At 53.2% G+C, this 27051-nt stretch overlaps 3 protein-coding genes across 4 annotated transcripts in view; all 3 read right to left on the minus strand.

Annotated features, from left to right (window-relative positions):
- Positions 1-3047: 3047 nt before the first annotated feature.
- Gzmm (granzyme M) lies at positions 3048-8749 on the minus strand. The gene is given in 5 exon segments (XM_028771711.1): positions 3048-3315; positions 3671-3937; positions 4026-4164; positions 4990-5149; positions 8656-8749. Coding segments are annotated over 5 exon segments (795 nt in total). The 5' UTR covers positions 8711-8749; the 3' UTR covers positions 3048-3141.
- Positions 8750-9703: 954 nt separating this feature from the next.
- Positions 9704-15765, minus strand: Cdc34 (cell division cycle 34). Of its 2 annotated transcripts, none has more exons than XM_028771633.1 (5): positions 15385-15765; positions 12865-12951; positions 12666-12763; positions 12415-12549; positions 9704-10253 (listed from the first exon to the last, which is right to left on the minus strand). In XM_028771633.1, the coding sequence occupies exons 1-5, from the start codon at positions 15559-15561 to the stop codon at positions 10211-10213; spliced, it is 540 nt and encodes a 179-aa protein (XP_028627466.1). In that variant the 5' UTR covers positions 15562-15765; the 3' UTR covers positions 9704-10210. The 2 variants fall into 2 exon arrangements, with proteins under 2 accessions (XP_028627466.1, XP_028627464.1); XM_028771631.1 differs by having other exon boundaries at positions 9704-10257.
- Positions 15766-21893: 6128 nt separating this feature from the next.
- Positions 21894-27051, minus strand: part of Tpgs1 (tubulin polyglutamylase complex subunit 1) — a 30262-nt gene continuing 25104 nt past the window's right edge. The window contains exons 2-3 of the mRNA XM_028771564.1: positions 26874-27049; positions 21894-22590 (exon numbers count right to left, since the gene is read on the minus strand). Coding sequence (XP_028627397.1) covers positions 22053-22590; positions 26874-27049 — 714 coding nt within the window. The 3' untranslated portion in view covers positions 21894-22052. The remainder of the gene's footprint in view (positions 22591-26873; positions 27050-27051) is intronic.

Raw genomic sequence — 27051 nt, forward strand, 5'->3', positions numbered from 1 at the left:
AGCTGGAAGCAACAACTGAGAAGGTGTGGACAACAGCAGTAAAACAACTTCCCTGCCTCACAGGCCCGGCACCACTGATCTGTGTCCAGTTGGAGCCGCCCCAGAACCCTGGTGGGGACTGAGACCTAAGAGGATGTCCTGCTGGCCATGGTATTCAGGACTGTGGCCACGTCCTCACTTTAGGATTTATCAATCTTGCCAGAGAAATCCTCAGAGACAGAGGCCACCACACCTCTGTCTAAACTGAGGAGGGACCATAGATGAGTGTTTAAGGGCTTATAGATAAACCTCATGCCGGGCAGTGGTGGCGCACGCCTCTAATCCCAGCACTTGGGAGGCAGAGGCAGGCAGATTTCTGAGTTCGAGGCCAGCCTGGTCTACAGAGTGAGTTCCAGGACAGCCAGGGCTGCACACAGAAACCCTGTCTCGAAAAACCAAAAAACAAAACAGATAAACCTCAACTATTTATTTATTTTTTTTCAGACTGTGTTTCTTTTTTGTTTGTCTGTTTGTTTGTTTCATAGCCTAGGCAATGCAATGAGAGAGAGGAGAGGGAGAGAGGGAGAGAGGGAGAGAGGGAGAGAGGGAGAGAGGGAGAGAGGGAGAGAGGGAGAGAGAGAGAGAGAGAGAGAGAGAGAGAGAGAGAGAGTTTTAAAGTGTCTGTTGTACAGACGTAAGGATCTGAGCTCAACTCTGCAGAGAAATCCTGGAGTGCTGTCAAGGGTTTTTAAAGCCAGTACTGGGGTGGGTAGAAAGGCAGATCCCTGGGAATCACTGGGCAGCCAGGCTAGCTAATTCAGTGAGTTCCAGGTCCCAGTAAGAGATCCTGTCTCAAAAAACCCAGCTGGATCTGATGGCATAGGCCTTTAATCCCAGCACTCAAGAGGCAGAGGCAGATGGATCTCTGAGTTCAAGGCCAGCCTGTCTCAGAACAAACAAAAACAAAATGAGAAAATTAAAACAACTTCTCCTTGATGCCCAAGGTTAACTTGCACTCACAACCTGGGTGTTGGGGACTGTTTGTCTGTTTGTGAAGGGCCATGGGAAGAGCTCGAATGTCATGGAGGATGAAGAGAGCCATACTTGATGACTCACACGTCCAATCCCCTGCCTCTGAAGGTGGGAGGTGGGGACACAGAGCCAAGAATTTTCGAGGCCAGCCTAGACTAGAAAGAGACTTCATTTCAAAAATGAGTAAGAATGGAGTGTGGTGGTTCATGCCTTTAGTCCCAGCACTGGAGAGGCAGAAGCAGGAGGATTTCTGTGACTTTGAGGCTAGCCTGGTCTATATAGGGGAGTTACAGGACATCCAGGGATTTAGAGACCCTGTTTCAAAAAATCAAAGAAGAATAAGAAAACAAAATAAGAAGAAAAATAAACAAAAAGAGAAAGATAGGGCTAGCCTAGGACCTACTTGGTAGGAGTCTAGTCTATCCTGGGCTTACACAAAGCAAATGCATGTGACATATGCCTGTCACCGGGGAAGTGGAGGCAGGATGACGGTAGCCCAGGGTAGCCTCACATCCCTAAGTAGCAGAAGATGGCCTTGAACTTCTGAGTCTTATGCCTCCACTCCCTCTTTTAAGACTTATTTCTATTGGGTGAGAGGTTGCCTCAGAGGCTGGCCAGAAGAAGGAATCTGATCCCCTTGAATTTAAGTCACAAGTGGTCCTGAGCTACCATGTGTGACTCAGACCTGAGTCCTCTACAAGAGCAGCCAGTGCTCTAACTGATGAAGTCTGTCCAGCTTTGTAGCCCAGGCTCACCTAGAATTCTTGCCCTGCCCACCCCAGCCTCCTGAGTGCTAGGATCCCAGATGTACCCACCACTCCCAGATTTGTTGCTTCCAGACATGTCCTTCTCTGTCTATAAAATCTGAGTTAATCTGTTGATACTTTTGAAGCCTATTTTACTGAGCCAGGGCCACCCGGAGTCCGGAAGCCAGGTGAGGCAGGCGGGATCCTCCCTGGGGCATGGGAGAGAGAGGCTGAGTCAATTTCGAATTCTGGGACAAAGTGCAGGCTGGAAAACAAGCCGCCCAAGGCATCTGAGCTTCAAGACTGAATTCCGCCCTCTGACTCCTGGCTGCCTTCCACAGCCTCCCTGTTCTCACAAAGCTGTTTTTGTGGAAGAAAGGAGGGGTACCTCGGTGGAGCATGCTCCCCTAGCACCAGGCTCAAGAGGGCTTGTGGAACATGCCTGACACCCAGCATCTAGGAGGTGAAAGCAGGCACAACAGGATTTTAAGGTCATCCTCGGCTACATTAGACACAGGGTGTTTGAGGCTAGCCTGGGCTGCGTGGGACCCTCTCTCAAGAGAAGAAAAGAATATTCTGGGAGAAAGCCGTAGAGATAGTACCCCCCACCTTGAGACAGGCTGTTTCGCTGCCCAGGTTGACTTTGAAATGGAGGCAATCCTCCTACCTCAGCCTCCCAACTGCAGAGCTGACAGGACTGGGCTGACTGCCATGTTTTCCAGGCACCCTTGGCTCTCACTTCTCTAATAGACTTGTGATGGTTTCTTTCCTGCCAATGCATTTTCTGTCCAGTTAATTTCCAGCCCAAGGGAACCAGGTAGAGGAGGGAGGGTCTTACACCCGTCACGATAGGAAGGGGCCTTGAGAACATGGAGCCCGATGTAGACCTGGACACAAAGGCCGCACAGTGTGAGAGTACACTGCAGGCAGCAGAGTCCAGGGAGGTCTGTGGGGACAAGACTGGGGATGGGGCTACGTTTGAGGTGGAAGCACAGTGATGGAATGTTCTGGAACCGGATGCTGAATGCACTGACACCCACTGAAGTGACACTTTAGCCGTTCCTGTTGTGCTGTCAGTAAATCAGAAGTTGGGGATCGCCCCCTACCTCATGTGATAGCCACAGAGGGTAGCTTGCACCCCCTGCTGGCCACACTTGCAATTGCTCTTGCTTTGCCTCCCTGCAAGCCAATGCCTGTATCCCAGGACTCTCCTGACAGCCATTCGGTGATGGGTCACCTTCATAATTATAGAGGGAATGGAGGTTTGCAGAGGCCAGAGGCAGACAGGGGTGGACTCAACAGATATATCAAGATTTATTAGTCTCCATAGGCACACCTTCCTGGCCCCAGCCATCAAGAATGGTGTCTGAGATCATCTGGGACATCAGGCCAGAGGCCACGGTGACCAGCGACCAATGACCTTCCTGATCCAGGAGCTGTAGGGGGCGACAGCAGTGGCCACGGGAGGCTTAAAGACGTCTGTGCAGTTCTTGGAGCTGAACGACAGGATGCCATCCACCCAACCTTTGCCACACACCAGGGGCCCTCCAGAGTCACCCTGCAACAAGTGAAGGACACACCAATCAGCCTTTGTGCCTGCAGTTGGGGAGCAAGAGGCTGGGAGGGTCTGGGGCCTCTTGTAAGCTCCCTGTGCACTCTTGCCTTCTTGTCTCTTTGCCTCTTCCTTTCCCTCCTTTCTCCTCTCCTTTGTACCCCAGGAGCTTTGCTCTGGGCCCAGATGTTCTCTGGCTTCTCCACTTCCAACCTAGACACGGGTGTTCTACCCTCCCAGGGCCTTAGTTTCCCTGTCTGAGAAATGAGGTGAGTGTTAGTCCCGCCCTCCTTCCACTCCCCAGGGTGTCAGGCTGGTTCAGGCTGCTGCCCAGGCCAGGCTTACTGGCCATCGCTTTCACCTTGCAGGGGGCTTGGCTCTTGGTCCCAGCCTTTCAGCACAGCATGCTGTCCACAAGGACACCGTTCCAGAAGCGGCTGTTGTTACACATTCGGGTGTCCAGCACACGCATATCTAACTCCTTCAGGGCCGTGGCCAGGTGCCCACCCTGGTGGGTCATACCCCAGCCAGCTATGCTGCACCGGGTGCCTTCTGCCGGCCTGGCTCTGGGCTTTCTCGGCAGAGCCAGTGGTTTGACCTTCTTGCTGGGCTGCACCTGCCCATCCAGCTGTGGAGACAGGAGGGTCAGTGAGTGGCTGATGGAAGCCAGGCTGCTATGGTAGGCCCTCAGTTACCCCACCCCATGCTGCCCGCACCTTAAGCAGTGCCAGGTCGTTCTCGTATCTGTGGTTGTAGGCAGGGTGTTTAATGGCTTCCCTGATGTGGAAAGTGAGCCGAGGATCTTGGGGGTCATGGAGATTGTGCAGGCCGAGCACCAGCCTCAGCTTCTGTAGCCTGCAGTGTAAACCTTGCTTACCCACAGCCGCCCACAGTCGCCCACAGCCGCCCACAGCCTGAGAAATGTCATTCTTCCCTTTCCACACATCCATAGCTATCTCCCCAGCCCGCTCCTGGCAGGTTATCTTCCATCTTCTCAGCCCTCTCCCGAGGAGACTTCCTGCTCTGGCTCCCACCCAGCGCCAGATTGGGAGATTTCAGTACCCTTCCCCCAACTGCAACCTTCTTCTGTGATTAGGCTTGAGGTCAGTTGGCTTGTGTTAACTTCCTGCATTCATCCAAACTACAGAGAAATAACCTCCTACGTCACACTTGCAAGCCATGTGACAGAACCTGGATCGAGCCATACCTGAAGCCTAAACTTCTGAAACACATGAGCTAACAATTCCTTTTGGTTAAGATGACAAGATCGTACTGTGTGGCCTGGAATTACACAGCTAGAGATCTGCGCACATGCCTGAGTCTCCTTGAGAGCTGGGACGACAGGCACATGACGTCTGTCACACACAGGAGCTGCCTCCTTCTGTTCTGGGCTCCTGTTTTTTTTGGTGTTGAGGATGAGACCCTGCATGAGTAGTCTACCGTCCCTACCAAAATGGCTCTGTCTAGTGGTTTCTTGATGGCAGTTCTTGCTACACTGGCTCTGTCTTATTGGCAGGCTGGCTTTCACACATTACCAGGTGTCACATGTTGGAAGGAGGTGTCCTTTCCTGTACCACATGACCCACCGAACCTGAAGCCACAGCCTATACAGCCTGGAGAGGGTTGGCCTGAGTCCTTCAGTGCCTGAAACCATGGTGGGACATGGAGAAGGATACTCACGGCTCAGACAGGCAGTGGGCAGCTGTCAACACCCACTTCCGATGCACGAGGACTCCCCCACACACATGGGACTTGGCTTTCTGTAGAGAGGCCATGTATGGGCGGGAGTGTGGGACTGCCTCTCGACCCCCAATGATCTGGGTCTCAAATCTGTTGCCTGCTGAGAAGGGAGGGAGAGAGGGCTGTTTGGAGGTGCTGCATCTCAACCCTCCACTGAGCCTGGAAGCCCTGAATCTGGCGGGTCAGGTGTCTGAGGTCCCCACTGACCCTTGTCCTAGACCCCACCAGCCCCCACTGCTCAGACACTCTTCAGCTATCAGAGGCTAGGCTTAAACAGTGAGTGAGGAGCTGGAGTCACGGCTGAGGGTACGAGGACTGGCTACTCTCGCAGAGAACTTAAGTTCAATTCCCACCACCCACACCAGCAACTCACACACAGCTATCTGGAACTCCAGCTAGAGATCAAATGCCTCTTTGTACATTGCACTTAACCTTCCATACCCATACATACATACACACACATACATACACATACATACATACACACACATATACACACACATACATACACACACACATACACACATACATATACACATACATACACACATACACACATACATACACACATACATACATACACACATATACACATACATACACACATACACACATACATACACACATACATACATACACATATATACACACACATACATACACACACACACATACACACATACATATACATATACATACACACATACATACACACATACACACATACATATACACATATATATATATATATACACACATACACACACACACACACACACACATATGTATGTATGAGGAACTGATTCACACTCTGCTCATACACTGGATTACACAGCCACAGAGAGGAGTTGGGTGCTAATACTTGGCAGGGCCCTGAGAATATGATGTTCAGGGGGAGAATCAGTCACAAAATGTCACAGCATGAAACTCTGACAGGATGTGGATTTGTGGGTGCCAGGGTGTGGGGGTAAGTGTTTGTGAAGGATGTGACAGTGCCTCCATTCTTGTGTGGCTTCTGAATTTCAGTGAGCTATGTACTATGAGAATTGTTTCTCTGCAAACTTCTTTGAATGGTTGATACAGAACACCAGGCTGGGCTCAGTGGGTAGAACACTTGCCTATCATACACAAAGCCCTGGGTTTCCCCTAAACCACAGAATCCAGGTCTAGTGGTACACACCTGTCAGCCCAGCCCTGGGGAGGTAGAAATAGGATCAGATTAAAATTTTTAAATAAGCCAGTCTTTAATCTCAGTCCAGAGGCAGAGGCAGGCATATCTCTGAGTTTTGAGGCCAGCTTGGTCTACAGAGAGTGAGCAGCCAGAGCACAGAGAAAACTGTCTCAAACAAAATGAAACAAACAGATTTTTTTTTTTGGTTTTGTTTTTTTGTTTTTCAAGACAGGGTTTCTCTGTGTAGCCTTGGCTGTCCTGGAACTCACTCTGTAGACCAGGCTGGCCTCGAACTCAGAAATCCGCCTGCCTCTGCCTCCCGAGTGCTGGGATTAAAGGCATGCACCACTAACGCCCAGCTCAAAACAAGCAGATTTTAAAATAAATATTGATAAGAATTTGAGTCAATTCAAAAATCTTGATTTCCCATATGCTTTAGAGAGCCTGTCTTGCTCTGAGCCACGTGGCCCGGCCATGTCTACTAGAAGCAGCTTTGAAGGGCCCGTCAATACTGTGATGGGTCTGGGTCCCATCCCAGGGCCTTTACCCGTAGAAGAAAGCAGAGTTCTCTGTTCTATATCATTCTTGAAGCTTTATTTTTATTTTTATTTTATTTTGAGACAGGGTTTCTTTATGTAGCTCTATGTAGCTCTGGCTATCTGTAGACTAGGTCAAGAACTCAAATATTCTCTTGCCTCTGTCTCCCAAGTGCTGGAATTAAAGGTGTGTACTACCACTGCCCAGCAATTCTTGAAGAAAAAAAAAAAAAAGGACAAAAAAGAAACTTAAACCGGATCTAAAGAGAAACCAAATTTTCTCTGGGAAAGTGTCACCTCTGCCACTTGGTGGGGGCCAGTTCACACACTGGCAAGCTGACCTCTTGTTTACACAACTTGCAGCCACCACCCACCACAGAATAGCTTTTCACCACCCAAGGAAGTCTCCCATTCATGAGTGCTTTCTTGTTTTTCCCCCCCTTAAAAAAACAAACTTTGATTTTGAGACAATGTCTCATGTAGCCCAGGTTAGCCAGGAACTAATGAAGCCAAGGATGACCTTGAACTTCCAGTCCTGTTTCTATCTTCCCAGATAGGCATGTGCTACTATGGTTGGTGGAACCCAGGACATCTCCCATGTTAGACAAGAGCTTGCTCTGTCCACTGAGGTGCAAGCACAGCCTCTCTTCACACTTTAAAATCCCATTGTAAAGGCAGGCCTTGGGACGCTGAGACAGAACTGCTAGGAGTTTGAGATCAGCTGTGTCACTTGAGCATCTCCACAGACTCTCAAGAAAAAACAGTTACTGTGCTGTCTGAGACCAGTGCATAGCCCATAACTTTTTTTTTTTTTTTTTTTTTTATTGGTTTTTCGAGACAGGGTTTCTCTGTGTAGCCCTGGCTGTCCTGGAACTCACTCTGTAGACCAGGCTGGCCTAGAACTCAGAAATCCGCCTGCCTCTGCTCCCAAGTGCTGGGATTAAAGGCGTGCGCCACCACCGCCCGGCAGCCCATAACTTTAAAAGTCGTTACATTTGCAAAAGCCAAGTTGTTCTCTCTCCTCCTTGTTCTTTGGAGAGGTTCTAGAAGATTCCAAGCTAATATAAGCATCAAAAATTGGGAAAGTAGTTGCATAACTCTAGTACCAGCGCTTAGGTGGCAGAGGCAAGCAGACTCTTGAGTCAGCCAGAATTACAATAGTAAGATCTTGTCTCCAAACTGTATATATGTGTACAGATGTGTCTATAGAGAGGTCAGAGACCAAGTCTGGTGTTCTTGGCATCGCCCTGCACCTTGAGATAAGGCCTTTCACTGAACCTGGAGCTCAGATTCGGCAAGTTCCCAGAGTCTCAGGGATCCTGTGGCTCCTTCCCTAGAGCTGGGGTTCCAGGCATGAGACACAGCTTTACAGTGAGTTTGAGGTCATCTGGGACTCAGGAGACACTCCTTTAGGAAGAAAAAAAGTGTGCCTCAGCAGGGTAGCACATGCCTTTAATTGCTGACTCTCAAAGAAGGTAGTCATAAATTCCAGGCCAGCTAGGACTACATGGTGAGACCTTTACAAAGTCATCTGTGGTACCCACAGCTTTAATGTCAGTACTCAGTGCTAGGATGACTGGTGTGCTCCACCATGCCTGGTTTAATGCAGGATGGAACCCAGGCTTTGTGTAGGCCCAGCACATGCCCCAGCAACTTAAGCTATATCTTAACCTCATTTTTTCAGATAGAGTCTCACTCTAACTGAACTCATGGCAATCCTCCTGCCTCAGACCCCTCAAATACTGAGCCCACAGGCCTGTCACCAGGCTTCGCTTTCCTTTTGTAGATGCCTCTCCTCAGGGATCTGAAGCATCAGGTAATTTCCTCATCACAAAGCATCTCCCATCCACAACCCTCTGGAGACTGGGCACTAGGCCTCAGTTTCTCCACCATGCTCACCTGCCCACAGCATTTTCAGGGCCAGCAGGAGCAGCAGGGACCGCCAGACCTCCATGCTGGCACAAGACTAGTAGTTTTTGGGGAAAGGGGCTTCCCACCCTCTCTTCCTGTGGGGACAGGTGGCCTTCCAAGTACCACCCACCATGCACAAGTGTCAGCTCCTCCTCCTTCACACCCTGCTGTGTGGTTTTAGAAAGAGAATCTACTGTCAAAGCTGCCCTGTGTCTTGGGACAGCAAGGACAGCCAAGGGATGTGCATTCTCCTGGTGCACTGCATCTTTTAACACTGGGGTGAATCCTGGGTCTCCCTCAGCTGACCTCAACCCTCACAGAGGAGGACTCTTGGAGGGCCAGCTCTCCCCTCAAGCCATGTAGGTCCTGTGCTAGGCTTGGCGCAGGCCTCTACCCACTGACCCGATTGCTGGCCCTGCAACTGTAGATGAGGCTGGCCGCAAACTGTATGGGCAGATGATTGCCTGAACTAACGCCTTTCCAACAACCATTCTCTGATCAGTTAGGACTGGCATGGGTCACATTAAGCGATGTTCAATAGAGCATGGCCTTTGTTCTGGAGAGTGGCCCACATAAAGGGAAGTGACACTTTCCCTTACATGCAGGCAGCCATAAGAGCACATCTGCTGTCTCAGCACTGGTCACTGTAGGTACCACACGTAGTCAGAGCATCACTCACCCTGCCCTCCTGTGGGGAGTCACCAGGCAGCAGCTGGTGCCACAGGGACTCCTCAGGCAGGCACTGGAGTTTCCAGGAAGTGCCCAGAACACAGGACTGCTGAGAACACCAAACCTCTGCATGCCTCAGGACCCAGGCCCAGGCCACCTGACTGCAGGCTTGAAGTGGATGTGGCCAGTGTCAGACGCAGGCAGGTGAGGTCTGCAGGCAGCAAGCTGCTTCTGGGCCTGGGGCCCCTGTACACTCCTGAGCCCCAACAAAAAGGCCACCATTGCTACCCCCATCCTGTGTCCCTGGCCAGGCTACCCAGGCAGCCCTCAGTACCCAGTGCTGGCACTGGCATCCTGGCTGCCGCTCTCAGCTTCTCAGAAAGCTATTTTATTTGGATTTCACACACACCAAAAGCAGAGAGGAGGAGACTGTGGGGCTGGCCCCCTTGGGCTGGGCTGGAGTCTCTGGGTCCCCACCAGGCAGTTGGCCCCCAGCCTCCCAGGCTCATCATCATCTGAAAGCTGAGAGGGTGTCTGCCCTGCACCACAGCTCTTCTCCACAGCCGAGAGAACCCATGGGGATATGGGGTAAGAGGACCTAAGGATCATGGACAGGAGCCCACATGGAACCTCGGTGAGGTAGTCTGTCGCCTGAGGCCCACACGGGTCCTGCTGAGGTAAAATTTGTAAGTTTATTTCAGGGACGTGGGTCAGGACTCCTCGGTGCCAGAGTCATCCTCTTCATCCCCAAAGCAGCTGTCGGCCTCCTCCACTTCGCCGTCTTCATAATAGTCGTCGTAGAAGAGGTCTGAGCCCTCGTCGGGCGCCGGCGCCTTGGTCTTCACGCAGTACTCGGCCAGTGTGGTGGGCACCTTCACGCCATCACGCTCTGCGTCCACCTTGGTCCCCAGGACCTGCTTCCTGGGGAGACAGGGTAGGTGAGGGCACAGAACAGGACAATGGGATTCCAAAAGAAGAGAATAAATGGGGGGCAGGGAACAGGTGGGAGGAAAATGTTCAGGGGACAAGGGGTGGCTCGGGGACCAGCTCCACAGGAAGGTAACCACAGCCAGCTGTGGAAACAGGTCTGTCACCCAGCACTTGGAGGCTGAAGCAGGAGGGCTGCTTTGAGTCTCAGGCTGGCCTCTTTTTTGCTCTAACAGGATGTTTTACAAGGACAACAGAGGTGGAAACAGTGCAGTCAGACCGCATGCTGTGTAAGCACAAGGACCCAAGGCCAGTTCCAGCACCACAGAAACAGCTGGGCACACCAGGATCCATGCTGTAATGGCAGTACCGTGGGGACCACACCGTGAGTCCCAGGATAGGCAGCACACACCTACCCACATACCACTGACATCAAACTCCCCCAAACTGCACCCTAACCTGAAGGGTCCTCTGATAAAAAAAGGGTAGTCCTGGAGGAACTGAGGTTCCTATCCCCACAGGCCATAGGTGACGTGACAGGGACATAGGTAAAGTAACACACCAGAGCTTCCTTGCACAGGGGGCAGCAATTAACTAAAAAATCAGGGCTGGGATGCAGCCTTAGGTGCCTGACAGGCCAGGCCGTCCTTAGGACACAGTCACAGTGTATAAGTCCTAATGCAAAAGGCAAGCAGAGTGGACACTGGTCTTAGCTTCCCAGAGGGAATGGGGTACAAGACAATGTTGGAGGGGCACCTGTGACAGCAGCACATCACAGTAGCCTAAACTCATCCTCAAGGTCCTTCTCACAGGCTCCCCAGCTGTCCTGTGCTTGTGCCGAGGCAGGGCCATGACTAGACACTGCCTCTCCGTGAGTCCCGGGAGTAATACAGGCCTCATGGTCATAGCAAGTGGCTCCAGGAGGCAGAATGGTAAAAATAGCCTGGGGCTCCTGCTCTGGGACAGAGATACAGGGAGGACACAGCCAGGAGAGCTGGGCTAAGGGCTGCCAGGAAGCTGGAAAGCTGCAGTGACAGGTCCAGACCCTGGGTCTCCTGGTTCCAGGACAGCCAGAGCTCTATAGTAAAACTTTGTGTAAAATAAAAAACGTGAGAAAACAAAGTCCACAGGGGAGTTGGCCTTCTTTCTAGCTGGGGAAAACCAGGAGGGCAGAAAGTTACAGGCCAGCCTGAACACAGAACAACGGGACTTCCAGGGACCCTCGGTGACCTGCCTGTTGTGAAGGTGACACCTCCACAGTGAGTGTTCAGACCTTCCTGAATAACTAATACCTCCCTGGAGGATCATGGTGGCTACATCCATCTTGTTCGAAGGCCAGAGACTAACCCCAGCAGTGTCTTCCACATGCTGGACCAAGTTGGAGGCTGTACCCATTCTGAGAAGGCAGGCTGAGCAGGTGCCTGCCCTGTCTGTCTGTCTGTCTGTGGCTTGCTCAGCACACCCGTTGGTTGATGGGCCTAGGCTGCAGCCAGCACGGGAACATTACAGGCCGCATGTGTTTGGGTCCCATCAGAAGGGAACTCGAGGAGATATAAGTTATAGGAGAGCCTGTCTCAGAGAACACAGAAGCTGAGTGACAAGGCTGACGTTCCACACACCTAGACAGAGGCAGGGTGTCACACGCCCAAAATCTCTCAAGTGAAACTTCATAACCAGCTTGAGGGGTGTAGGGGAGACTACCTGACCCTATGACAGGCCAGGAGCTCCTGCTGAGACGTGATGACAGATGTGGACACTACCATTTACAGACAGCAGCAGGCCACAGCATGGGTCCCCGTCTGAGGACAGGCTTACAGTGGGCTCCGCGACCTCCCCACTTTGCAAAAACTGCTCTAAGCTTCAGAAGCACGAATACAAGTGATGGTCAGGTAGATATGAGGGTGTGGCCTGGGGTGGCCCATAGAGATGAGCCAAACTACAAGGCAGAGAGGATCGTGCCATCCTAGGTGGCCAACTTGGTGCTCTGGGGGCCACAGGGTTCTTCACACATCCAGCTGGGGATGCAAGAACAGAAATATACAATAGTACCCACCCCACCCCCGACACACACACACACACACACACGCCACTCTTCACAGCAGGCAATGTCTATTGCGGAGAGGCACTGTCCAGGCTGGGAGCAGTGCTCACCGGATGATGTCCGTGTACTCGCGGTCCTTCCCCTTGCTCTCCTTCCATTTTCTGTACATCACTGAGGCGTCCACGTTGGCAGGCGAGAAGGTGTTGGGCTCATTCAGCAGGGAGATCACACTCAGGAGGATGGTCCTGTAGAACATGGGTGCAAGCTCAGCTCCTCACAGACTCTGGGGACCCCAGCCTGGAGCAAGGAAGGAGGGACCTCAGGTACAGGGTGTCTGGGGCGGCCATGGTGCGACTCTCACCTGACATTCTGTGTGGGGTTCCACCGCTCTGAGGGCAGCTCCCCACTCTGTGGGTCATCAACTGGAGGATGGAGGATGGAGATGCACACGTCCCCTGTCTGTAAGAATGCCTAGGGTTAGATGGGAGGTGGGACATGTGCAATGGAGGCAGGAGGTGTGTGTGGTGAAGTGTGCCTGAGCCAGGTATCTAGTGTCTTACCTCATAGATGTTTGGGTGCCACATCTTGGTGAGGAACCGGAAGGCTGGTGGGGAGTACGGGTAGTCGATGGGGAACTTGAGGCGAGCCTACAGATGGCAGAAAGTGGGGTGGCTCAATGGCAGCCCGAGCACGGGAGTTAGGGGTTGGGCCCAACAGGGACAAAAAACAGTGGCTGCCTCTGGTGTTCAGGCCCTGAAGCCAACCTTAGTCTCTGCACACACAGAGCAGCTCTATGACCTGACACCCAGGTTAGGAAAGGCGAGGCAGTATCATTTATTTGGTGAGGGCTAGCTAGAGTAGTGAGTCAGCAGGTCTCCTGCGTGGCCTCAGGCCCAAACTACCGCCACCCAAGCTCAGGGGCCCAGGCCAGACAAGCTAGAACCATCGGCCTGGCCACAGCAGTTGCCTGTGGCTGCAGTTCACCCTGTCAACTGTCTCCCAGACTTTGGACAGGTAGAGAAGGCCTGAGGCTTGCCCTAGTCTTGGGGCTCCCCAAGGACAGCTTACAGTGTTCCCTGGACATGGAGAACTTACGGAAACTGGCCTGTGATCTCAGAGCTAGCCAGGAACACAAGCTAGAGGGTCTGCCTGACACACACAAACCTAGAGTGGAGTTTCAACCCTGACCCTGTCAGGAGAGCAGAGTGGGAAAGTGGCATGGCTGGAACCACGGCTCACACTTCTGTGGCTCCAGATGCTTTTTAAGAATGAACAAGCTGGCCGGGCAGTGGTGGCGCACGCCTTTAATCTCAGCACTTGGGAGGCAGAGGCAGGTGGATTTCTGAGTTCAAAGCCAGCCTGGTCTACAGAGTGAGTTCCAGGACAGCCAGGGCTACACAGAGAAACCCTGTCTCGAAACAAACAAACAAACAAAAAAACAAAAAAGGAATGAGCAAGCTGTGGCTCAGTAACAGGAAAGGTGCTCCTAATCCCTTCCTGGATAGCCCCAGACAGGCTGGGCTGTCCAGAGGAAGGCCCTCACAGCTCCCCTCTTACAGGGTCTCCCCATGTCTCAGCCACCCACATATAAGAGGGTCCCACACTGGCACAATTGACTAACATCTTGGCAGGGCTTCCTCCTAAGCTATCTCAAGAATGTGAGCCTAGGAGGCTCTACCCACAATCCTTTACAGATAAGGAACAGTTCAGGTGACCCTACGAGAAGAACTATTGTCCCCCTGGCAGTTCCCAACACCCCTCCCAGGATACGCAGGAGACAAGGTGCTAACAGCATCTGGATATCCTGAAGGTTTAATTCAGACCACTTCCACTTCTCCCTCCCATTCTCCACATGCTGTACTCTGAATAAATAAACTTGCGGCTTTCCTAAGCACTGACCAGGAAGAGTAAGGACATCGACCACAAAGGAAGACACAGAACAACTATCTGCCACGGCCCTACACCTGGGGCCCCCAGACTGGCCTCATCTTGTCCCTTCTGGCCCTAGCATGAGATTCTGTAACTCTGCTAGTTCCTGTAGCCCACGGCAGGTGAGATGAGCCAACTGTCCTGATGTGGGTACCTATAGTTGACTACACATACCCAGCGTGAGAGACTGCCCAGGGCTCCTGCTCCCAACCACAAAAATATCTGATGTATTGAGCCTGAAGCCACCAGAGGGCAGACAACACAGCCTAGAAGGAAAAATCAGGCCCCTAAGAAGCCACCTGTTCAGTGGAACCTGAGAAAGGCTGTCAGGGCGGGGCAAACAGAGCTCTAGCGTTCAGGGCCCAGGGCAGAAACCCAGGGTGTGGCTCAAGATTCGGGGTGGGCCCCACCGCCCCCTTGGAATGCATTACATAAATCCTGGCTAGGGCTAAAGGTGGCCGTTGTCCAAGCAGGCACGGCTCCCAAGGCCCTGTCAGGGCCTCTACTGGAACTGGAGCAGGTGGCTGTCCAGGCTACACGTCCCTTCCCTGGTGACACATCAGCCAGCGACAGCCATGGTTCTGTGTTCGAGGGTGGGGGACATGCCTGCGGATGCCAGCCAGCAGTTGCCCGTGGTCCTTTTCATCTTGAGATATGGACAACCTAAGAATCTTGCCAGGCTTCACCACATGCTAGTGGAGTGAGGGACAACCTGGGAACACGCTTGCCGGCAGAGGGCTCCAGAAGCTTTTGTGTCTGTGGTGGTGGGGAATTACCCGGGGACAAGAAGGCAAGCAACTGTCCCCGGGAAGAGGAGACTCTTCACCAGAAGCATGCTGGAAGGATGGGGACAACACGGGGAGATCCTTTCCCAAGTATGTCTTTGGTCCAGTGCAGGACAGTCGGGGAACTCGCTGACCAGCAGCAGGCTCTAGAGGCCCCTGCGTCATGTGGTGGGGGGCTGCCTGGGGATGCGGCATACGTTAGCTGTCCCTAGTCCTGTAGCCTGTTGGAGGACAATCCAGGGAGACCAGTCCCCGGGGTGAGATCAGCACGTGCTCAACAAAAAAGGGAGGGGTCGCGTTGCAAGAGGGGCCTGAGCCACCCTGGCAGAGAGGCAGGCCCAGAGAGGAAACTGAGGCTCGGTTTACCTTGAAATAACCACCCTCATAGTAGGTGTTGGGGGGCCCGAAGATGGCCACCTCCCAGTTGTACAGGTCGCCCTCGTCCACCAGCGTCACCCGGAAGCCCTCCACCGGCTCCTCCTGCAGCCCCTTCAGCTCCAGCAGCAGCGCCTTCTGCGAGCTGGGCACCAGCGGCCGGGCCATGGCGGTGGCGGCGGCGGAGGGGCCCGGGGCCGGGCCGGGCCGCGGGACTGGCGCGAGCTCGCGGGACGGACCGGGTCGCGCGCCGGCAGGGGGAGAGCCGCCGCCTTCCTCCTCTGCGCCGCCGCCGCCACCACCCGGGGACCCCGAAGGCTCCACTCGCTCTGGCGCCGCTGCCCGCCCGGCGCTCGCTTCGGCCCGGCCCGGCCCGCGCCTAACGCGCCTGCGCGCCGCAGCCGCCGGGCCTAGAAAGCGCCTGCGCACCGGCTCCCGGCCCCGAATACGCCTGCGTGCCTCCTTCGGGCCCCGAATGCGCCTGCGTGCCACACCCGGGCGTCGAATGCGGCTGCGCGCCGCTGCTGCCGGGCCGGAAATGCACCTGCGCGCCACTGCCGGGTCTAGAATGCGCCTGTGCGACGCCTCCACCGGGTCCGGAATGTGTCTGCGCGCCCGCCCGCGGGGCGCGCCGGGAAGTGTAGTCTTCTTCCCCCGCCCCGCCGCGCAGGCGCCTTGGGTTTCCGAAGCCCCGGAGGCCGCCGTCGCCTCCGGCCGGAAGAGCTCCGCGGATGCCTGTGTGCGGAGTGGCGGCCAGGGCCGGGCTGCGCGCTGCGAAGTGGCAGCAGCCGCTTTGGGGGCCTTTTTTGTGACGTCCAGGGGGCGTGGTTGTGGGTGGGAAATTGGGCGTGGCTTGTGAGGGAACGAGCAGGATCCGCCCTTGTTTCCCAGCATGAAGGGCTGTCGCCTTTTGGTCTTTATGGGCTCAGGTAGAAGGAGGGCCCACAGAATCGACGACTTGGGGTTTGCAGACCTGGCTTCCAGGAGGTGGATTCTGAACCCCTGGCCTGGGAGGACCCTTAAGTCAGGGTGTGACCTTTGATCACACCTTAGTCCTTCTTAAATAGATCAGAAAGCCGTGGTGAGGTATCCCGCAAGGTTTACATGAGCAGGAACAGACACGCAAAGTCCCTGAGGCTGTCCGGCCCAGACACCCACACCAGAGACTCCTTTCTTGGATATTTGGTCATGAGCACTGGGGGTGGCAACATATTCAAGCCTTGGAGAAGGGTGTGTGTGGTGTGCCCGTGACCTCTGGGGGTGGATGGCTCTGGCCATAGGCTGTGCTGCTCACTCCCCCTGACTGTGGGCGTTCTGGTGGACTACAGCTGCATCATCACTTGCCGCTGGGAACGGGCACTCCCTACCACAGGTGCTCCAGGATCCTTTCCTGGCTGGGGACAGCAGGTAGACCTGTTTGGGGACAAGGAAACAGTGTCAAAGGTAGAGCTGGTTGATGGGACCAGGGAAGAGCCCAGGGTCCAATGCCACTTCATGTGCAGTGGAACCATGGCTGGCCTCTCCCTGGGGCCTCTGGGCCCTTGAGCTAGAAGGCTTTCTGGTTACACTCCTTTTCCAAGGGCTTCCAGTATTATCTGCCCCTGTTGTCAGTGTCAGACTGCCAACCTTACACTGTCACCTAGTAGTCAGTACATAGTCAAGTAGCCCAGGCTTTCTTCTCTGTGTGTCTGAGATAACCACTCCCACAGCCTACACCTAAGAAGCCCTTGATGTATACACGGACAGGATTCCCCTCCCTCCAGTTGTTTCATACATCTCCTTACTCCCAGGCGAGCCTGCACCTGGGCTTCATAGACCTGAATGCTGGGTGTTGTGCATCCAGGAAGGGTGCTGGTCTGGCTTCTGGTGACTGGGGTCACCTACCGTGGGATGTTCAGACATGGATGTCATGACCCAAATCTCCAGCCACAGAGATTGGTCATCTGATGAGGATAATTCAGGTCTCTTCAAAGCAAGGACATTCTGGCTGCCCCCACCCCAAGCTGCAGGAAATGGTTCATGATAAGCCTTAGTCCTGGGCACATCCTAGGAGCAGGGCTAGGAGGTCTGGCCCCGGACTATGGGACCATTTCTTCCCATAAGACTCTGAACAAGTATGACATTCTGGAAAGCTGAGATGTCCCAGGAGGTGGAAGATGCTGAGAAATATGCTTCCGGTTAAGACAGAGTTTATCATGTAGCCCCAAATGGCCTGGAACTTGCTCTGTAGTTAAACTCATAGTCCTGTCTGCTTCTGTTTGTATGTGCTGAGATTAAAGGCATGTGCCACCATAACTGGGCTTGTTTACTTTTGAGAGTGTCTCTCAAGGCTGGCCTTGAACTCACTGTGTAGTTTAGAATGTGTGACCCTTCTGCCCTGTCCGAATTTCTGCTAGTGTTCTGCTTCATCCACACCTGGCTTCCCCCTAGTCAGGAGGCTGTGGGGCTTTTGGTTGTTTTGTTTTTGAGACAAGGTTTCTCTTTGTAGCCCTGGCTGTCCTGGAACTTGTTCTGTAGACCAGGGTGGCCTCAAACACAAAGATTCATCTGCCTCTGCCTCCCGAGTGCTGGGACTAAAGGTGTGCGTCATTTGAATTGAGCCTTTTTGTCACCTGCCAAAGAATAGCTTTATGTTCAAGTTTAGGTTCATGGTAACCTTGGATGGAGCCCAACAAACCAGGCTTCTCATCCGTAAGAAGACTAGGATGAAATGGTATAGAAAATTCTTGCTGGAGCTGGGGCTGGGCAGGGGCTGGGCAGGGGGTTAGGGTTGGAGCTGGATCTGATGGTAGGCCTGGTCTAACCTGGGGTTGGGGTTGAGGCTAGGCTGGCTCTGGGCTGGCTCTGAGGCTGGGGTGAGTTTGGGCTGGGTCTAGGCTGGATCAAGGGTGCAGCTATGTTTGTGTGGGGTGGGGTGGGGCTGGGCTGGGCTGGATCAGAGATGGGGCTGAACTGGGCTGGGCTTGGGTTTGGGCAGAGTGCATGTAGATAGGAAAGGAGAGCTAGCCCAGGAAGCTTGAAGTCCTGCATTTCATTCCCAGCACCACATAAATCAGATATGGTGGCTCATACCTGACATCTTGGCACCTGGTAGGTAGAGGCAAGAGGATCAAGAGTTCAAGGTTATCCTTGACTACATAATGAGATGACCAATCTGGGCTACACAAGACTTGTCTCACTAAACAAATGTATAACACTCTCTTGTGTCACCCAGTGACATCACAGCAATGCCCACGATGGGTTTGGAGGCAATGGCTAAGCATACAGCTATGGCTCTTTGAGGAACAGGGAGAGGGAGGCTGTAAGGCTACTTGCTTTGCATGGACAACTTTGCCCAAAGGAGAATGACTTTATTTTTATCTGGTCCCTAGAACTTGTAGACCTCTCACCTCCATGGACATGCTGGAGGAAGCTGGTAGGTGGCCCCAAGTGCAGCATCTGGGATTAGATGCTGTCCTAGGATCCTCAGAGGGAGGCAGGGGGGTGAGAGGCAGAGACTAGACGGTGATGGTCTGTAGGTGCTGACAGGGAAAGGGAAGCCACTAGCATGGATGCTGCCTCTCTGCCTTTAGATGAGGGATGGAGCCGGGCGGTGGTGGCGCACGCCTTTAATCCCAGCACTTGGGAGGCAGGGGCAGGTGGATTTCTGAGTTTAAGGCCAGCCTGGTCTACAGAGTGAGTTCCAGTACAGCCAGGGCTACACAGACAAACCTGTCTCGAAAAACCTTTAAAAAAAATGTGGGATGGACCGGCTGTGGCTGGGTTAGTGAAGGAAAAATTTCTGTTTTCTTTGGAAACTCAGTGGTCATGTGATGTTTTGTTGGGACAGACAGGTGAAACGGTATTTTGTTGAAGCAGACACAGGTGAGGATATGTGATGTTTAGAAAGAAGATATGACCCCACAGACAGTGGGAGTGGAAACATTAGTTTGCCTTGCTCCACCTCGATATTTTTTGCTGACAACATGCAAGTATTGGTTCCCTTTACATTGAGTTGCTGAACCCCGTTTGTGGTGACTTTGTAGAGACAGAACTTCTCGTGAGGAAGAGCTTCTTGCTGCTTCTGTGGACTTGGGCTGGCTGGTGAACCTTGTGGTCTCTTATGGCCTGAACTGCCCTTGCTGGTTCCTGTATGGTGTCTGCTGAGTGAATTGCCCTTACTGGTTCATGTGTGGTGTCTGCTGAGTGAACTGCCCTTGCTGGTTCCTGTATGGTGTCTGCTGAGTGGACTGGACTGAGAACAACGAAGACTGAAATTGTTCCAAAGAACTATTTCTAAACAGGCCCACTTCCCCATGTCCTAATAACCTTTCTTTCCCACTACCTCTGGTGAGTGGTGGGCTAGAGAAGAGGTTGAACCCTTATTAAAATAGATTGTGAAAAATATGTCCTACAAGTACAATCCCTGTACTTGGGGCCAAAGGGAGTGCAGCAGAGAAACAGCCTACATGGATAAAATAAATATGGTGGTAGTGCTGCACCCCTTAATCCCAGTACTCCAAGACAGAGGCAGGTATATCTCTGAGTTCGACTTGGTTCTAGAATAGTTAGGCTACAAAGAGAAACCCTGTCTTGAAAAACAAAACCAAAAACAACGAAAATAATAAAATAAATACACCATTTGTGGTAATTAATTCCTGTGAGAACGAAACATGCCAGGGGTGAGGAGGCCAGGGCAGCAGAGGGATGACTGTGGACATGTTCCTCTTAGGGATGCAACTTGCTGGAAAGCTGTTGAGGCACGAGGGCCTCACACAGGGATGTCTCCTCAGTGGAGGAAAGTCAAACACAGAAGTATCTCCATCCAGACAGCTGAGAGTGGATTTTGTTAATGACCTGGTGACCTATATGCTGTCTGTGGAAGCACACCTCATACATCTTTTGCTATCGAGACAAACCTCACCCAAATTCCCCCAAACGATTATCCCAGACTCTTCCAGCCCCTACCTATCCTTGGGGCAGATGCCACATGGACTCTGTGGCCTGCTGACCCCCATGCTCCCTCAATCAAGAGACTACACTAGGTTTGAGGCCTTTCAGCTATAAAACCCACCCTCATGGCCATGTGCAGAGCTCTTGGGGCTGCTTCTAGAAACTTGGCAGGAATTTGACTTTGGGCTAGGACAGGGAAGTAGGGTCAGATAAAAATATTTACGTTTGGGCTAATACAAAGCTCAAGATGAATACACCTGAGGAGTGTGTTCCTTGTGTCTTCATGGGTCCTGTTAAGTCTCTGAGTACAGTAGTCATGGCTCCTTTGCCTTGTTTGCGCCTTAACTACAACTGTTTATGCCTTAGGACTGACCTTATTCTTTGCATGTACTTAGAATGGTATAAAAGCAGGCTGGAAAAAAAATAAACCCACGTCAGTCTCAGAAATGGCTGGGGTCATGCTAAACTGTTGTCTGATTTTCTTTTTCTTTTCAATCCTTGCTCCCTCCCTTGAGACCTGGTTGACTGACTGAGGGGGCTTGGTCATGGTCACATGGATTTTGTAGGAGTTTCTATGTAGTCACACCATAAGCTTTATTGTGCACCTGGAATTGGACTCATTATTGCCTGGAAATCTTTTCCCAAATTGCACTGTGACAAATTTGCTGACAATGAACCCCCTGGCATTAGGTCCCTGGAAGACTGGTCCAGGTTGATGACGTCAATCCGTGCCAGGTTTTCGTTATCTCTTCCAGTGGTTCAATTCCCTGGGGTCACGGGGTGTCAAGAAGATCAGGGTGGTCTGTGACCTGTGCATGGGTGGGGAAGTGGGAGGGTCCTTCCTTAGGAAGCTATGGGTGGGAGAAATCCAGGCTCTGCTCGTTGCCACGCCCACCCCTATTAGAACACATCCAGGTGTCCTGGTCCACGGTAACTTCTCCATGGAGGGAGCACTAATTCTTCCTTCCTATTACTTGCCTGGTGAACTCCCAGAGAAGTGGAGTTTCTAGAAATCTCTTTTCTGGTCAATGGTGACTGGCTCATATCCCAGTGCTGAGAGATGGGACAGGTCCAGCCTGTCTCTGATCAAACATGGGATTTAGAAAGCACAGACACAGCTAGGCATGGTAGCTCCCACTGTCACTCAAGCTGATGGAAAGCTTAGGTAGAAGGGTCAAGAGTTCAAGCAAGTCCAGACAACTGAGACCTTGTCTCAAAATAACAAGAGCAGGTGAGATGGCTCAGCTGGTAAAGATGCTACCCAAACTGTCCTGGGTTTAGTTAGTGGAAGGACAGATCTGATTTCCCCAAGCTGTCCTCTGACCATCACAGAATAAAGGTTTAATAAACTCTAAAGAAGGCTGAGGCCCTGCCTTGCATTCCCCAGTGAAGGGCTGGGGGTGTGGTCAGGGGTAGACCCCCCAGCCTAGAATCCCCCATTGGAAGTTTAGGGGTGCAGTCGTGGGGTCAGAAGAGACGTGCTCTACTCAGAAATGTCCTGGTCTCCCCTCATCTTTGGTGATTCCAAGGGATTTTAGGGCGCTCGCTGCACACAGGTGACCAGCAAGGCCGGGTCTTTTTAGATTTTATTTCTGTGAGTGGGGTAGGCAGGCCAGTACAGCAGGTCTCCCTTCCTGGGTGATGACCCGGTGCAGAATGCAGGGACATCAGTTTGCAGGTACCAAGTTCACACCTTCCAGAGGGCAGAGTGTGGGTGCGTTGTGGGTTTAGCCCACCGGCTTGACCTTGGCGATGAAGAGGGCTGCAGCCTTCTCCAGGAACTCCTCGCGGGCCATGGGTGCGCTGGGTCGTCGCCCGCTCGCCGCCCTATCCAGGGCACGCGCAAGGCTGTCGGGGCCCAGGCGGGAACCAGCCTCCAGGTAGTGTGTGGGCGCCGTTGCCAGGTCTCCTGCGCTCAGCGCGCCCTCGAGCGTGTCCAGCACGGCCTGGCCCACACGCCTATCGGCCACCGCTAGACCAGGGTCCTCCAGCAGCTGGAAGAGGGCGCCGGCGCGCGCCACGAATTCCAGCAGCACGAAGCAGGACAGCATGCCGGTTCGGAAGATGCCCAGAGGCACAGCCTCATGGTCCCGGCACTGGATCTTGCGCAGCAGCGGCGCCACCACCTCCTCAGGTGCCCCGCCGTCCCTGCAAACGCGCTTCAGCAGCTCGCTGTACGTACGCCCGTCCAGCCCCGGCTTCTTCTTTCGGCCGCTGGCACTCAGGCACTCATAGGCCACGCTCACGTTATTATTGAAGGCCGTCCTGCAGGGATAGTGGGGTGTCAGCAGCCCCCAGTCTGGCTGGCCACCTGGGCCTTTCCAGACCCACCTGAGCTCTTCATTTGTCTGCCTCTTCCTGTAGAGCACCAGGCACCCTAAGTGTTTGCTTTCTTAAAGTTTATTTAAGAGGCTGCAGAGATGGTTCAATCAGTAGGCCTGCTCTTATTCACGACTTGGGTTCGATTCCCAGCACCAACATTATGGCTCACAACCATCTGTAACTCCAGTCCCAGAGGATCTGATGCCCTCTTCTGGCCTCTGAGGCAGGTGTGAGGCATGCATGCACATGGTGCACAGACACATTCGAAGTACCCATACGTATACAAATTTAAGATGAAAATGGTATCTCTTAATCCCAGTACTCAGAGGCAGAGTGGATCTCTGTGAGTTCAAGACCTGCCTGGTCTATATAGAGAACTTGTCTTAAAAACAACTTATCATAAGCATACATGTGTATGCATGATGTATGTGGTGGTCCAAGGACAACTTTTTTATTTTCCCCAGTTTTTTAAGGGCAGGGTTTTTCTGTGTAGCCCTGGTTGTCCTGGCACTAGCTGTGTACACCAGGCTAACCTCAAGATCACTGCTGCCTCTGGAGTGCAGGATTAAAGGTGTGTGCCACCACGCCTGGCTCAGAGGACAACTCAGAGTTAGGTCCCCGTTATCTTCAGATTCCAGGAATTGAACTCAGGTTGCAGAGTTCAGCAAGTACTTTTACTGGATGAGCCATGGCGGGTGTGTGTGTGTGGTATGTGTGCTGTGTGTGTGTCTGTTTGAGACAGAATCTCATGTAGCTGGGACATCTTGAACTCTGATACTCAGGATGTTCTGGAATTACTGACCCTCCTGCTAAGTGCCACCATGATCAGTTTATACGGTGCTGGGGCTGCAACCAGGCCTTTGTGCATTTTGCCACCTGAGTCCTGCCTGAGCTCAGCTGACTCTCAGCTGGTATCTGTGACAGGGTCATTCACTCTGCCCTAGCACAAGGCCCGAGGCAGACCCGTCGTTAGTGCCCTCCCTTACACACTAATCCTTAGTGTGGTGTCTTCATGCAGCCATCCTATGGCAAGCCAGCTCTTTATTTAGAAGCAGGGGCTCTCAGTAGCTGAGGCTTGAGCCCATGACCTTCCTGCCTTAGCCACTGTGGCTGTCTTGTAAATAAAGTTTTATTGAGACCGAGTAGCCAGCCAGTTCTGACACAGACCTGTGGCTAAATCCCATGCCCCACTAAGAGCTAGTATACATGGGGAGAGTGTGGTGAGTCAGGTGGCTCCTTCTCTGGCCTCAGGACAGGGTTCTTCCTAGTGGATCACAGAGGTGACCATGAATACAGCCTTGTACAAAACTCTGAACAGGCTGATGGTCTGAATGCAGGACCCAAAGAGTAACTGTGTGACAATGGACGCTACTCTGGCTTTGATGTGGCTCCACTTCATGAGGGGTCTGTTCCGCCCTGACCACGGGGCCTCCTTGGATGTTTCACCTTCTAGAGCAGAGAGGAGTAGGTGCTTCATAAATGCTACCCAGCTGCAGCAGACTGTGTGTCTTCTGTGAAGGTCACTCAGCAGGGTTCCAGTTGTGATAAGAGCTATGGAAATGCTGGGGCTCTTTGTTACAGCAGCACAGCCATCAGCTCTCTTGCCCTGTCTCTACTTTCTCTGACAGTGATGGCCAGGGGCACAAGGCTTGGGCCCTTGACTGGTTCCTGTACCAGGTCCAGATCTACCTCCCAGCGTCACTGGCTTTCTGGCACTGCTTCTGTGAGCCTTGGTTAGCTCATCTGTGGGATGCAAACCCCAAGTCCACACCTCCAGGTTCTTGGAAGGATGGATGACACACATGACTGTGTGCTGGCCACACCTTGCCTGTCACACCTTGCCTGTGGCTGTTTACAGCCACAGGATGGAACAAGGACACCCACTTCTCAGATGGCTCACATCTGCCCCTGGGGAGCACTATTGAGTCACTGACAAGTGATGAGGCAGCGGCAAGATGGTGAGCTCCAGCTTTGGGAGAGCCTGAGCTGGGGCTTCACTTAGTGCACTATGCACACACAGTGGGAGCCCCTCCCCTATCCTTACTTTCTTTTGGTACACGGTCTCTCTGTGAAGCCCTGACTGTTCTGGTACTTGCTCTGTAGACCAGGCTGGCCTTGAACTCAGATACCTGTCTGCCTCTGCCTCCACAGTGCTGGATTAAAGGAGTGCGCCACGGCCAGCAGGCTTCCGTCCCTCCTCCTACCAGTGGCAGAGCTGGGAGGATGTATGGGGGCACAAACCAGTTTCAGGTCTTTCCACTCAGAGAGCTCCTGGCAAGGGTGGGGTGGGGTGGAGGCAAGGATGCTGATAGCACCCTGCAGGGGCTGGGGTGCCTCCCACAGAATGGCTGTGCAGAGGAAGCTTAGGCTGGCTTGTCTCCCAATAAGACCAGCCAGTAACTCCATTCTTTTAAGTCATGTAGTTTTCTTGGTCAAAAGAGCCCCAAGAGAGTCATGAAAATGACTCCCTAACAGCTTCGGGACAGAAGGGTCAGTGTCTCTCTCCTGCTATCAGCAGTGTGGTAGCTAGGAAGGGTGGCAGGGGTTGCAGCCCATGGGTGTGACTACTGGCTTGGCCTCTGATAGCCAAGGCTTCAGCCATCTTCCGTGTTGAACAATGACCCTAAGTGGCTCTCACAGGCTGGCAGGGAGGTGACTGATGGGGACACTACAGCCATGGCCTACAGAGACCTGGGAGTCTGAGATCTAGGGAGGAGTCCCCCCCGGATCTGTGCTCTGGTGGCCTCACAAACTCAGCTCCTCAGGTTCTGGGAATTGGCATGGCCTCTGCTGATAGGCCTCAGTGGCAGAGCTGCCAAGTGTGCAGACTCAGGCCGAGCACTGCACAAGGACCCACTGTCTCCATACACAGCACTCACGGGGGTGTAGGGAGGGAGCAGAGGTTTCCCTGGGGAAGAGAGAGCCTAGCTCTGTGAGCCATCAGAAACATGGCTGTGGCTTCTGGGATCACCCCTGGATGCATCTCTAAGGATTCCACCTGCCCCATGCTCTCTCTCCTAAGCGGCTGACAGTTAGTGGTATAACACTAGGTCCTGGGGTGAGTAATGGCCCCAAGTTTGTGCCCATACAGAACCTCAGAATGTGGTAAACACACAGCTTTTGTGGTTTCAGCTGGTTAAAATGAGTCCTTGCCAGAGAATGGCAGGTATGGATTCAGTGACTGGCAGGGTTAGGTTGGTGGCACAGAGGCTAGGTGGTGAGAGACCTGGTGACATCCTAGCATCTCAGGGTGCAGTCCTGTGTGCATGCTTCTCTGCTGATGCCTTCAGTCTCCCCACTCACATCCCCTATTGCTGAAGCTGAAGACTGTCCACCTTCTCGCTGGTCTCCTGCCTTTGTGCCTGTGCCCCTCCCACCCTGGCCATCAGCCCGCCCCACCCCACCCTTCTCTTCCCTTCCTGACTCTCATCTTGGACACTGAGTCCCTTCCCCTGGTGCAGGGATGTCTGGTCTGCTCAGCAGGAAATGTATTTTCTCTGGACTTTCACTTCCCTAGGGGAAGCCAGAGCCGCTGTTGCCCACCATCTTCCGCCTTGTGCCCCCTTCCCTGCTCTCCTACCGGAGTCTTCTTCTATGCTGAGACCTCAAGTACCAGCTCATCCATCTGGTCACCCCCTGGCTGATGATACCTAACGATCAGCTTCCCTCATCCACTATGCAGTGAAAAAGTGTCCTCAGTCATCTACACTCTCACTGCTCTCACTGTGGAGCTCCCTGCAGGGCTCACATCCGGCTCTAGACCAGCCTGTGCTCTGAGAGTGCATGTCAGGAACTTCTTCTGTAGGCTGGGGGTACGCAGACTGCCTATCTCCTGGACAAGCACCACAGCTATTTATGCTACCTCGCTGGGCTTCTTGACTTCCAAAACCCTGGGCTGCGAGGACAAAATGGACACGGATTCAAAGCAATCCCCTCCAGGCCCTAATCATCTGGAAGCTCGTGCAATGGATGGACTTACAACTCCCAACACTTCCTACAAGGAGCACAATTTCCAGTACACCCCGTGCTCACTATGGCCGAAATCGATGCTATGCGTGCCGAGAGGCTTAACCCAGCTGCTACACCGCCTCAAGCCAACCAAACCTGGGAAAACAGGACAGACCACTACTCCCGGAAACGCCCCGCGCCGGCGGCGAGTTGCGCCAGCGCGAGGCCTTTCGGGAGTTGTAGTCCTGACACCCACCCCGCCCGCCATCGGTCCGCACCTCTGCGAGTGGTGAGCCAGGCGAAGGTGCCACAGCGCGCGGCCCAGGCGCTGCTGCTGCAGGAGGAGCTGGCCCGGGGGCTCCCCGGCGCCTCCGTTGGCCGGCGAACGCAGACCCATGTTTTCAAAGTAGTGCGCCAAGAAGGCGATGGGCTCCTCGGGCCGGGTTTCCAGCACCT

Source organism: Grammomys surdaster, unplaced genomic scaffold (assembly GCF_004785775.1).
Source record: "Grammomys surdaster isolate TR1022 unplaced genomic scaffold, NIH_TR_1.0 209, whole genome shotgun sequence".
In the NCBI taxonomy this organism is placed as follows: Eukaryota; Metazoa; Chordata; class Mammalia; order Rodentia; family Muridae; genus Grammomys; species Grammomys surdaster.

Coding starts and splice junctions, on each gene's coding strand:
- Cdc34 (XM_028771631.1), bottom strand. CDS start 15,561: ATGGCCCGGCCGCTGGTGCCCAGCTCGCAGAAGGCGCTGCTGCTGGAG. Junction 12,764..12,864: donor GGCACCCAAACATCTATGAG/GTAAGACACTAG, acceptor GCATTCTTACAG/ACAGGGGACGTGTGCATCTC. Junction 12,550..12,665: donor AACCCCACACAGAATGTCAG/GTGAGAGTCGCA, acceptor CATGTTCTACAG/GACCATCCTCCTGAGTGTGA.